Below are 13,218 nucleotides of genomic sequence, written 5' to 3'. Positions count from 1 at the left end.
ACAGACAACAACCCTATGCCCTCACCCTGTGCTGCATCAGTACAGGGTGCACATAACAGCCCAAAAAGAATTAAAGAAAAAAAGTTTAGCAGCCTAAAAAAGAATAGAAGACAAGAAAGAAAAGTAAGATGCAATAATGGCAGTATGTAGAACTGTATCAGCACAGACTACAGGGTGCACATAACAGCGCAAAAAGAATATGGGAAAAAATTTTAACAGCCTAAAAGGAAAAAAAAAGGTGAGGGACAATACTGGCAGTGTGCCGAACTGCATCCTCATCGTCGCTTTCCCCTTGATCGATATTGTCCTGGGAAAGGTTCAATATTAAACTTCATTGAGCATAAGATTACCAAGAGAAAAGAGGCAAGCCACTATAAGTGAAGGAAGCAAAAAATATGGACAAACTGACCTGCTCTTCGAAAACTTTGGAGAGATGCAATGCTTTCTCTTTTTCAGTATTCCTTTTCTCCTCCAGCTTACGGCTCTTATTAATCCAGGATAAAACCTCTGAAGCACCTTCAGACTTTTTCTTTGATCTTTCTTCCTGCATTCTGTTGCAGAAGATCTTATTAACTCAAATGTGTGGGAAAAAAAAAAAGATATACATAATATGCTTCTTCAGACTATAATGAACTCAACAACTCACATCAAACAGCCAGGGAATGAAAGATTCTGTACAAAAGACAATAACTATTAAAAATCGTAAAATTCAAAAAAAAATAATAATAAAATTTCACAACATGCAACCTAATCCTTAGGATATATGTATGTGAGACTGAAGATTTACCCCATCACATAAATAAAATAAAAACCCATTGACTTCAGATCTTGCATAAAATACAATGTCTTAGTGAGTCTTATCGATCCAAGCAGAAATGTCTTTCAGAAAGTCATCCTTAAGCAAAATATTAGGGCTGTTTGAATATTGGCACAATTGAGCTTTTCTAGGAATATGTCCCAAACCATGCCAATCCAAGAATGCTCTTAGCATTAGGATGTGCCTTAGTTAGTAAGTTCACGTATTATACGTGTATCCGAATGTTTAAATCAAAAAAACGTATTATAATGTATATTTCCATATTTTTACTAAAAACACGTTTTTTATGTGCTTGAGTATTAAACGTGAATAAATATGAATTAAACAGATTTAATACTTTTTAAACCTAATGTTATAAAAAAAAAAAAAAAGTCTAAAACAAGGAAAAATGCAAAAGTGAAAAAACGCAAAACTCGTTTCCCATTCTCTTTGAACCCTAGCAGTCGCTGCCCCCAATCCCCAATCATCTTCTCCATCTCCATTCAACGGCCGCCAGTGAATCGTCCTACAAGGCTTAAATTCTCAACTGCGACGGCTCTGCTTCTCTTCTCAATCTTCAAGGCCGATGGCTCTGTTCCTCCTCTTCTTCTCCATCTCCGTTCAGTTGCAGCGGCGATTGCAGGTCTCCGTCCATCTCTGTTGTAAGTCGTTTCTCAAATCTCAACCTATATGTTATCTTATTTATCAAAGTTGGTAAAACTAATCCTGAGCTTGAAGATCCATGCACTGGGAACCATGGTTTTGATTTATAAGCTCACTACTCAGAAGACATGTTCTGATAATCTACATAGATTTGGGTTCATGAGTTCAATGCAGAATTGCAGACCGAACGAGTTTTTTTTAAACTCCATTGATATCCTCATTGAACACTTGCGGCTCCCTGGTTTTAGCTTAAGTTTTTCAACCTAAGACTTTGGCTACCACGGGCTGTTCTGTTCATAAGATCAGCACCATCTTTTAGGGTTTACTCGACCCAAGTTTGGGTCTATTGTGAGGTTTGGTTGTGCAGCTACTTAAAAATCTCCATATTTCTGAATTTTCTATATTTCAGAATTTAAGTTTTCAAAATTGTTTTCGATACAACCTTCTAATTGTTCTAATACTTGGGGGATTGGATTGGCTACTGAAACATAGGTTCGATTCAATTTTCAGTCCATTCCATTGGTTTGATCAGATTTAATTGCAGTTTTTTCTATTTTCTGGATTTCAGATTCAGAAATCCTTATTCTTCAAATTAATTAAACTCTTACCATTGGATCTTCTCATATTTTTAATTTGTCATCTCATTTTTTTTTAGCTCCAGCCAACCTAAGATCTTCCCTCTGATGATGAGGCTTTGGCTATGGTCATGCAAGAGGATCTTTTTTGGTATGTTAAATGATAATCTTATGAGATGTAATAGGGGATACTATATTGTGTTTATCTTAGATGTGAGGTTTCTTTTTGATAAAATCATTGTGTATATGCTATTATTTTGGTGGTGGATGCATGTTACATAGTGAATATATGCCCGTATTTTTGCTTATAGAGTGGCCGTATTAAACACATCGTATTATTGCCATATGTGTTTTATTACGCCAGATTTTTTAAAAGTATTATTGCCGCCTAATCCGTTTAATTGTCGTACGTATCCGTTCCCGTTCAATTGCTGTTCCCTAACTTACTAACTAAGGGATGTGCTTGGCAACAGTTTGCCAGGAACTCTTGCTAGGAAACTTTAGCCCATTATACAATTAGAAGTTGGGATATTTAAGAAATAAACAAAAAAGAGCGGACGAACTAGGTACTACGAAAAAGCAGGTTAGGTGGGTTTGATTATGTAGAATTCCGTGAATACTGGCTTGTCAATGACAATGGCCATGCCTTTATCTATAATCTTAGAATATTAGTATATTACAAATATGGAAAACTTGCTTAACACTCAACTAGCACATTTAACATGTGCATAATGAACCTAAACACTATAGGTACAAGGACAATACTACCCCTAAACCCATATTACAACACTCCCCCCCCCTCAAGTTGGAGCATACATATCAAACATGCCCAACTTGCTAATTATTGGAAAAAATAACTTATTACTGATTCTTTTGGTAAGGATATCAGCTAGTTGTTCGTTAGACTGTATAAACAGAATACAAATTATTCCCTGTTCTAATTTCTCTTTGATAAAGTGTCAGTCAATCTCAACATGTTTGGTACGATCATGTTGGATCGGGTTGTGAGCAATGTTGATTGCTGGCTTGCTGTCGCAATAGAGCCGCATTGGAAGATCAACTTTCATCCCCAAATCTTGAAGAGGCCCCTTGAGCCAAAGCAGTTCACAAATACCCTGTGTCATAGCTCGGAACTCAGCTTCGGCACAAGACCGAGCCACAACAGCTTGCTTTTTGCTTCTTCAAGCAGTTAGGTTTCCTCCAACAAATGTGCAATACCCAGATGTGGACTTCCTATCATCAGAACTGCCAGCCCAATCTGCATCAATGTACACTTCTACCCGATGATGGTTGTATGGAGAAAACAAGACTCCTTTCCAGGAGATGACTTGAGGTAGAGAGTATTATGTATGTCATTCCAAGTAAGAAGAGTGAGGATCATGCATGTATTGACTGATAAGACTCACAGCAAATATGATATCTGGCCGGGTATGTGAGAGGTAAATCAATCGGCCAACTAACCTCTGATAACTGCTCTTGTCCACTGGGTCACCTTCCTTACTCTTCAAATACATGTTGGACTCAAGAGGGGTATCTACTGGTTTACACCCAAGCATCCTTGTTTCACTTAATAAATCCAAGGTATATTTTCTTTGAGAGAGAGATATGCCCTTAGCAAAATAGGCAACTTCAATCCCTAAGAAGTACCTTAATCTGCCCAAATCTTTGACTTCAAACTCGGTGCCCAAATAAGTCTTCAACTTCTGGATTTCCTGTGCATCACTGCCTATGATTACTATGTCATCAACAGAGACAATTAACATTGTCACTTGCTGTCCCATCCTCTTAACAAATAGTGTATGATCAGCATTGCTCTGCTTATATCCATAAGCAATCATAGCCTTATGGAATCGGCCAAACCAAGCCCTTGGTGACTGCTTCAGACCATATAGGGCCTTTTTCAACTTACATACCTTTCCCTGAGTTTTTGAAGTAGTAAAACCAGGAGGTATCTCCATGTAAACATCTTCTTCCAAGTCTCCATGCAAGAAGGCATTCTTCAGATCAAGTTGTTGGAGTTCCCATCCCTGATTCACAGCACAAGAAATAATAACCCAAACTGTATTCATCTTTGCTACAGGAGCAAAGGTCTCTTGATAGTCAATTCCTTGGGTTTGAGTAAACCCTTTGGCAACTAGTCTCGCTTTGTACCTTTCCACTGAGCCATCAGCCTTGTGCTTCACAACAAAGACCCATTTACAACCAATAGGTCTCTTTCCTAGTGGAGGACTCACCAAATCCCAGGTCTGATTCTTCTCAAGAGCATGCATTTCTTCATTCATCGCATCCTTCCATTTCTGTTCGGCTATTGCTTCCTATCAATTGTTAGGAATAGACACAGAGGATAAAGAAGATACAAAGGTATGGAAAGCAGGAGTCAGTGAGTTGTATGACACACAGTTGGAAATAGGTTTCAGTGTACAACTCCTCTTTGGTTTTCGAACAGCAATAGGTAAATCAAGACCGGGATCAAGAGGAGGCTTACCAGAAATATGACTAGGAGCAAGACTTGCAGCAAGAACAGATGCCGATTGTGTAGGATCAGTGGTGGTGGTCTCTTTGTATCGAGGGCCGTCCACAAAAAAATCAATTCCTCGAGTATAAATCTGCATATTATTCTGTTGTTGCTGTCCCACTTCTTGTTCTTGACTTGTAACTCCATCTTCTAATTCAACAGAAACATCCTCTATAGTTGGTATCTCAATGTCTAGAGGAGCAATCAGCGGGACCTCTTCACCACTTATAATCTCCCCCTGCAGAGGTACCGACTGTTTAAAGTAAGCCTCAGACTCCTGGAACACCACATCCATAGTGACAAACACCTTTCGGGTAGGAGGATGATAGCATGTATACCCCTTCTGGGTAGCGGAATAACCGAGAAATATGCACCGCAGTCCCTTGCTATCAAACTTGCCATGTTCATGGTGATTTCTGGCAAACACAACACAGCCAAAGACCTTGGAAGCCACAACAAAAGTGGATTTCCCACAGAGCACATCCAAGGGGCAGCGCCCACCTAAAACACGAGAGGGAAGCCGGTTGATAAGATATGTAGCTGTAAGGACAGCATCACCCCAGAAACAAGGAGGAACGGACATGGTGAACATAAGAGAACGAGCAACCTCCAAAAGATGTCGGTTCTTGCGTTCGGCCAGTCCATTTTGAGCAGGAGTGTTAACACAAGAGGTTTGATGAATGATCCCATAGCTGTCCAAATATGAACGGAAGGCACCATCCATATACTCCTTCCCATTATCCGACCTGAGAATTTTGACCTTGGCATCGAATTATGTCTCGACCATTTTATGAAACAAAGTGAAACAAGTAAAGACGTCACTTTTACTATGCATCAAATACACCCAAGTCGTCCGGCTAAAACAATCAATGAAAGTAACAAACCATCTAAACCCAAAGGTAGAGACACAACGGGCAGGGCCCCACACATCAAAATGTATCAAACCAAAAGGATGCAATCTTCTATTATAAAAAATTGGAAAAATGCTTCTAGTTTGCTTCGCCAAAGTGCAAGCATCACAAGAAAAATTATTTTTATTACACCTTTTTACTAAACTAGGAAATAAATCCGACAAAACACCAATCGGAGGATGGCCCAAACGATGATGCCAATTATTCAATTCAAAAAGTGCATAATCAAAATCAGAAGATGCAGGCTGAGATGTCAAAGCTGCCTGGGAACTGTCAAGCACGTACAGACCACCAACCACCTTACCACATGCAATCGTACTATCCGTTGCCAAGCCCTGAAATAAACAATGAGTGGGAAAAAATGTTACTTTGCAGTTTAAATCCTTAGTTATGGTACTAATGAAAAGCAAATTAGTATTTAATAGTGAACTTCGGAACATGTAACACAGATGAAAGGCTAAGAGAGGAAGAGCACTGGACAGATCCCTTTCCCGAGATAGGAGAAAGAGACCCATCCGCAACACGAACCTTACTATAACCAGATAGAGGAAAATATGTGGAATAAAAAGAGGAAGAACCGGTCATATGATCGGTTGCCCCTGAGTCAATTCCAAGAATCGGGCATGACCGAGATGGAGTTCCCACCAAATGAAATACCTGTGGAAGAAGATGTATTGGGATTGGTAGACAGAGATAGAGCCGAGGCTGCCATGGAAAGAGATACAGATCCCGAAGAAGATATGTCCAAGCGATTCACCATATCCCGTAAATTTTGCAAATCCGCTATAACTTGGGAAAGATCAGGCTGATCCTCAGTAGTTGCCTGATGAGCACGGGTGCTATTGGGCCGATTGGAACCACCCCTCTCTTGCCCGCGAGTATCGGCAGGGCAACCATAAAACTTCCAACATTGGTCCTTCGTATGCCATTCTTTCCCACTGTGATCACATTTGATAGGAGGGCGATCACTAAATGGCCGATCAGTACTAGCAGAACGGGAAGAGCCCCTGCGGGAAGATTGTGAACCAAAAATAAGAGCCGAGCGCTCCTGAGTAACAGGATGAACCATGGCTGTACGTCGACTATCCTCAGCCGAAAAAATGGCATAGGCCTGTTCAAGAGTTGGGAGAGGATCCCGATTCAAAATATTGGCCCGGACATGATCAAACTCAATATTCAGGCCAGCCAAAAAATCAAAGACACGTAAACCATCCTCCCACTTACGGTAGGCCGTAGCATCAACATCAGTGGTTGCAGGGAAGGTGCCCAAAAAATCTAACTACTGCCACATCGTACACATGGTATTGTAATGAGAATGGGTCAACTCCATCTGTTTGGTAGAGTGGATTTTTTTATGGAGTTCATAGCATTGGGCAACATTCCCAACCTGAGAATAAGTATCCTTGGTTGTCTTCCATATCTTCGCAGCCAAATCAAGAAAAGATAACACCCAACAATATCTTGGTCCATGGAATTTACCAGATACGACATGACCAAGAAATTAAAATTCATCCAGCAATCTTGCACAGAACCAACCTTAGTAGGCCTGACCGTAGTACCCGTTATGTAGCCAGATAGTCCACGGGAACCAATAGCAAACAAACAGGAACGAGACCACATAAGATAATTGCTGCCCTTTAACTTGATGGTGTTCACCGGAAATGGAACAAAGTCACATTGCGACGAACCATCGGAACCAGAGGAAGCAAAGGTGAACTCCGAATTGTTAGGCATAGTGGCTGGTTAAAAGAAAATTATGAAATAAAGCCCCCAAAAGATTCAGCACATAAGGAGGGAAGATAAAAAACCCTCGGTAGGAGTCAACTCACCACCAAGGGTGGGTAAAAAGGAACTACAAGGAAGAGAAAAGCCCCTCGCGACAGAAAAAAAAAAAAAGGGCGAGAGGCCTGCGGACTGGGTAAAGTGGCGGAAGGGTGGTGGAGTGGCTGGTGGAAGCTGGCGGAGGTGGTGGAGGGGCTAGATAGGCCTGGCAGAGGCTGCGGTAGGTGGTGGAGGGGCTGCAGTGGTGGTTGCCTTAGGGTAGAATCACGATGGAGAAGAGAGAGAAAGAAAAAAGAAAAAAAATCAATTCCCATATCCCCGGAATATTTTTGGCTCTGATGCCATGTAGAATTCCGTGAATACTGGCTTGTCAATGAGACAGTGGCCATGCCTTTATTTATAATCTTAGAATATTACAAATATGGAAAACTTACTTAACACTCAACTAGCACATTTAACATGTGCATAATGAACCTAGACACTATAGGTACAAGGACGATACTACCCCTGAACCCATATTACAACAGATTATGACATTGCTCTCATGGTTTACTGAGAGGGAGAGGGGTTAGGTTACAACAACTTGTTTAGGGAGTCAAAATGATACTTGTAGTGTCACGCCCCTATCCCAATAAGGATTATAATATAATTAAAGGGTGTGACTAGGACGACACACGTCATCCCAATAAGCCACCAGGATCACAGATGCAGTCCCAATCCACAGTCATAAACCAATATTAAAACACAATAATATCAAAGTGTGGAAAAAGGAAATATTACATTCCATGATGATCAAAATATAAGTGGAAACGTCTACAGTATTTACAGTATGTTCAATCGACTAAATGATATTTCAATAAGTTTAACAGTTATCCCAACTGACCATCATATAACTACTCAAAATATAAGCATAACAATGAAATGTTTATACAAGGGCTCAAAGCCCCAAAAGAATCAAAAAGGGAACAAGTCCCAGACATCAATATGCCCCGTAGGCACAATCGTCGCAAGGACATCCATCGTCGTGCTCCTCAATCAAAGCTTCTGAATCCTCGGCACTAATATCATCATATCCCGAGGATTAAACCTCGAGGCCAGCAAAAAATCCATCACCTGCAACAACATCTAAAAGAGTGTACATAAAGGGGGTTAGCTCCACTAAGCCAATGAAGGGATGAGGAATGCAGATACAAGCAATTCACATATAGTCCATGATGCATGTAAATGTTAGTAAATTTTTCACCTGATAAACAGTTCTAAATCAATGGTTTATGCTACCATAAAAACTCGGGAGACACCGTGGGTTACTTATGTTATCGCCACAATGAAACCTCAATTGTTACTAGGGGGCCCGCGCCGGCCATAGCCCCAATACCACCCAGAGGTAGACTCCGATGACCAATGATCATCCCTGACCTGGCCTCTCTCCCCCACAGGCAACAGGGAGCCCTGATCACCCAACACCTAAACCCCTGTTGATAAGGGTCGTAGCATAGGGAACGAAAACCTAACCGCAATTATACTACATGAAAACCTATCGTCTCGAGAGGTATTCTGGGTACATCAACATCCCATACCATCTAGCACCTGAGTACCAGCACGACACAACGCATATAGATCATCATGGCATGCAAATAAAGTTTACATATTCTTTGGGTTTTGATGCCGATACTCCCCGGCATCATAACCCGATACAAAGGTGAAATACAATTCATATCAACATCACATCAATCAAGTAAGATATAAAATGCAAATATACAATCATGCTTAGTAATGATGCAAGTAGCATGTTAAATGTATAATTAATAACAAGCAAACCTAAACAGTCACCCAAACCTACTCACCAATAGTTCCCGTAAAGTTTGATGTATTCGTTAATGATCGCCTTGGTACACGTTCCCCCGTATTAGTTAAATAGCCTAGGGATGCATGAACACAATGTTAGAGGATGTAGATGGGTCCCATAAAGAGTCCCTAAGGGTTGCCATATGGTACAGCATAAAGAAGTTCGAACAGATTCTCAAACGGAGGCACTCACAGTGAATCCGTTCTCAATTAAGACTCGAGACAAGATCTCATACGAATTCTCAAACTTACATAGTTTCGGTTTAGTTTACCGAAATTTCAATGACCTCAAAAATCTCAGCGAAATCTCGAAAATCTCAAATATCTCGACCTGCTCAAGAAGAAACTATTTTCGTTTCTTCTCGAACACTAAGGCGTGGCATTCATATGTTATGCAGACGGAGGACAATGCATGTCGGCTCCATTAGACAATGAGTGGACTCGATCCAGCACGTCATACTTCATATCAGTAAACAATCACAGAGCCACAGTATTGTATTGTTGGGACATGGAAGACTAGGGTGTCTATGACATTACGTATTGTTCATTGTGCTTAGATGTCTATGTATTGTTCATTGTACTTTGTAGTTTGTAGTTTTTACTTTAAGTCTTTAACTATTTCTTAAATAATTATTCAATATTATTGTCTTCATCAATTATTGCATAATTTACTTGTTTTAATTGCCAATTATGTCTCATAGCACCCAAACAATGTGTAGAATAGAAAACATTACATACGGGTTCGACGTTTACTGCTAGCCAAGGGTGCAAATCCATCCAAATTGAGTGCTTTTTTTTTTACAATTTGAAGATTTAAATATGTTTATTAAACCTAAAACAAGCTTCCCTTAAAGTTTTGGAGCCAACTATGGCCATTTGCCCACCAAAACAAGAAAAAAAATGCAATGTCTCGCCACGATCTCGGTTGTGTCGACCTGGTTGAGACACCGAGTCGAGACGAGTTTTTGAACCTTGGTTTGGGAGCAATAAACACAATAGGCTGGGCTACATCGTAATGTTTCTAATTTGAAAGACTTCTAGTAGAGCATTTTTCTAGGGTAATAATCAGGCCATTATTATATTCTAGAGAAAAGGCTCTTTGAGCCTAAGGCGCACACTACGCCGCCTCACATGAATTATTTTATTAATATTTTTAAAGAGAAAGAAATAATGATTAAAAAATTAGTGTGAGAGGGTGTAGAATACCCTGCTTTCTCAGATAATCCTCTCCCTATATTCTATATGTCCGAATTAGTGGGGATTGGGACCCGATCTAATAGATACAAGATCTGCCAAACGAGCTCAACAAAGTTCGTAATTTAAGCTCTTAATGTCATGATTAGCGTTTCTCGAACACCACTAATAAGCATGTAATTAATTGCTTTAAGATTCTAAATGGGTGTCAGTATTATACAGCAAGTTCAAAGGCATGTTCCCTAAACACCATTGATTTCTTGCTTGGAGGGGTTATTCCAGACAAAGATTTGAGTAGGGAGAATCCCTAGTAAAGGTAATGATATCCCTGATTTCTGTTCTACAATAAAATTTATAAATTCTAGTGTTTAGCTGTCACAGAGTGGGGGGATGTAGTACCAACTTAAATTTACCAACCCGTAAAGCAGCTACAAATTAAATCAATACATATTGTACAAAAGAAAAAGAGTGACAAAGTCCTGCACAAACAAGAAGAGCATGTGGGAAACAGAATAGCAGTAACCATTGAGAGGGAAGAACACTGATGTGATAAATAGCAGTGTCAGCATAGCAGTATAAGGAAAGCAATAAAAACCAGTCAAAAGAAACTATTGATGCAGCATCTAGAGATATTTACGGAAGCTAACTTACTTCAGTATCTGCTCCTCAAGCTCTGATGTCGATGGGCCTGAAGCCCCCTCGGTCTTTTGTTTATGCACCATGCCACTGATATCTTCATGCTCAATTTCCTTCCCTTGCATAATAACATCCCTATTCACACCATTTATTTTAAATTTCTCATCTTTTACACCATCTTTAACCCTACTTTGACCTTCATCACGAATTTTTTCGTTCATTTTGTCTCCTTTATCTTTAGACCTGTCTTTGTTTTGATCCTTCTCCCTATTCTTGTCTTTTACCTTATCTCTATCATGTTTATCACGTTCTTTTTCCTTTTCCCTTTCCCTCTCTCGGTCTTTATGTTTATCTCTTTCCTTGTCTCTATCCCTATCCTTTGCCCTATCCCGTTCCTTATCTCTTTCCCTGTCCCTGTCCTTGTCCTTCTCCTTTCCCTTCTCCTTCTCTCTACCTCGATCATGTTCTGTCTCCATCTCCCTCTCCCTCTCATGGTCTTTATCTTTCCTATTTTTATCCTTTTCACGGTCCTTGACTTTGTACTTATCAATGTTATATCTTTCTCCTTCACCTTATTCTTGTGCCTATCCTTCTCACGGTCCTCTCTATCTTCCTTTCTCCTCTCTCTACTTGAAACCTGGTCTTTTTCTGAATCTTTAGCCTATTTACCCCTCTCCTTTGAAACATCACTGGTCTTCGAACGTTCTCGATCTCTACTTCCATGATCCTTTTCTTCTTTCTGACTCTTCTTCTTGTCCTTGCTCCGGTGCTTGCTTGATTCCCTTGGTTTCTCCCCATCATCTCCTTCAAAACCGTCAATCAGTTCATCATTTTTGTAGTCCCCTCTAGCAGAGCCCTTTTGATCCCTACTGTCATCATACTGCTCCAGCCTCGATTCAGTCCAGTCCATCTCCATTGTACACACAACCAAGTTCAACTTCAAGAAAAATTACAACACGCCTTTCCACATTACTGTCTATCTGTATTTGACCAATAGAGATAAATGAGATGGAAACGTATCATTGCACCTTCAATAATCGAATTGGCTCACCTGGAATCCAATTAAAAATAACAAATCTAAGTTTCAGCAACTCAGTGATCGTACATTTGCAGGAAAACAGGATTTTCATGCACACAAATATCATAAAGTAAAAATAGCATAGCACTGAAATAAACTCGCCAAACAACACTGAGATGAAAGCCACCAAAATTCCCAAAACCCCACCCTAAAATCTTCTGCAAACAGTGACAAAAGCTATGAAAACAAACAACAAACCCACATTACAGGAAATATATGCCTTAAAGAAGGGAAAGAGTAACACAAATTTAAACAAGAGAACAAATAACGGAGGAAGGAAGGGAGAATAAGAATTACACCCATAAAAACAATTGCTCATAATAACAAGAGAAGAGGGAAGAGATTCAAGACTCACCTCGAACTCGCCGTGGATAACTAATGATGAAACGATGAAAACCCTGGAATTGTTTCTCCTTTACCAGCTGCTTCTGGTTGTTCTTCGCCTTAATCTGAAGCGAGAACACAGGAGAACCAAAATGGAAACCCACCAAAGATCTATTGATAGGATTTGGGAACGAGTCGAGTACACTAGTCTGGAAACTATTTTCCCTGTTTTTTGTTTTTTCTTGTTTTTGCGGTGGGTTGTAGAATCTCTTTTTTCTTAATTCGCATAGGTTTTAGAGGCTTCCACGTGTCAATTTCTCAAAGGAACAGGGTATACAGGATGGGCCCATTTAAAAATAATACAAATAGGACATTTGTAACCGTTTGATCAGAATATCGTTAACTTTTTGGTTTCTGAATCAATCTAAGCTTCTTATCGAGCGAAACTAGCAAGCAATCGCTAGCTCAGTTGGTTACTGGCTTGCCAATTGAGTGCATGCCCTTAGGAGGTCAAGGGATTGGCTCTCCTCGATTACATATTGTGCCAAAAAGACACCATTTCAATGCTGTTTTAGGTAGGGTATTTTAATTTGGGTTTAAAATTTGACATGGCTATCTGATGGTCAAAATTAAGAATGTCAAATCCAAGTCTGCATCGGTAGAATTGACCTATCTCCATCAATCATAGCTAAAAATTGGCACAATCAAATACGATCAACTAATCGGATAATAAGATCATTAAATAAAGCAATATAATATATTACTAGTAAAGTTGCACGTGCAAATGCGTGTTTGTTTTTTTCCATGTATGAATCACCAAAATAAACACCCAACATCTTAGATGTTTTACTTAAATAATAAAATTATTTATATAAACAAATATTACAATAATCAATTTT

At 39.7% G+C, this 13,218-nt stretch overlaps 1 protein-coding gene across 2 annotated transcripts; it reads right to left on the bottom strand.

Annotated features, from left to right (window-relative positions):
* Positions 1 to 165: 165 nt before the first annotated feature.
* On the bottom strand, positions 166 to 12,433 carry LOC122640300 (SART-1 family protein DOT2-like). 2 transcript variants are annotated; one of them, XM_043833454.1, is made up of 4 exons: positions 12,351 to 12,433; positions 10,933 to 11,968; positions 410 to 551; positions 166 to 307 (listed from the first exon to the last, which is right to left on the bottom strand). In XM_043833454.1, the coding sequence occupies exons 2-4, from the start codon at positions 11,391 to 11,393 to the stop codon at positions 221 to 223; spliced, it is 690 nt and encodes a 229-aa protein (XP_043689389.1). In that variant the 5' UTR covers positions 11,394 to 11,968; positions 12,351 to 12,433; the 3' UTR covers positions 166 to 220. The 2 variants fall into 2 exon arrangements, with proteins under 2 accessions (XP_043689389.1, XP_043689390.1); XM_043833455.1 differs by lacking the exon at positions 12,351 to 12,433 and having other exon boundaries at positions 10,933 to 11,971.
* Between the last annotated feature and the right edge of the window lie 785 nt (positions 12,434 to 13,218).

The sequence above is a fragment of the Telopea speciosissima genome, chromosome 9, assembly GCF_018873765.1.
Source record: "Telopea speciosissima isolate NSW1024214 ecotype Mountain lineage chromosome 9, Tspe_v1, whole genome shotgun sequence".
NCBI lineage: Eukaryota > Viridiplantae > Streptophyta > Magnoliopsida > Proteales > Proteaceae > Telopea > Telopea speciosissima.
This window is presented reverse-complemented; position numbering and strand designations above follow the sequence as displayed.

Excerpts from the sequence above, each read along its gene's own strand:
- LOC122640300 (XM_043833454.1), bottom strand. The coding sequence starts at position 11,393 with ATGGAGACAGAACATGATCGAGGTAGAGAGAAGGAGAAGGGAAAGGAG. Across the intron at positions 552-10,932 it reads CTTGAGGAGCAGATACTGAA|AATGCAGGAAGAAAGATCAA; the intron begins GTAAGTTAGCTT and ends CTTCTGCAACAG. Across the intron at positions 308-409 it reads CCAAAGTTTTCGAAGAGCAG|GACAATATCGATCAAGGGGA; the intron begins GTCAGTTTGTCC and ends AACCTTTCCCAG.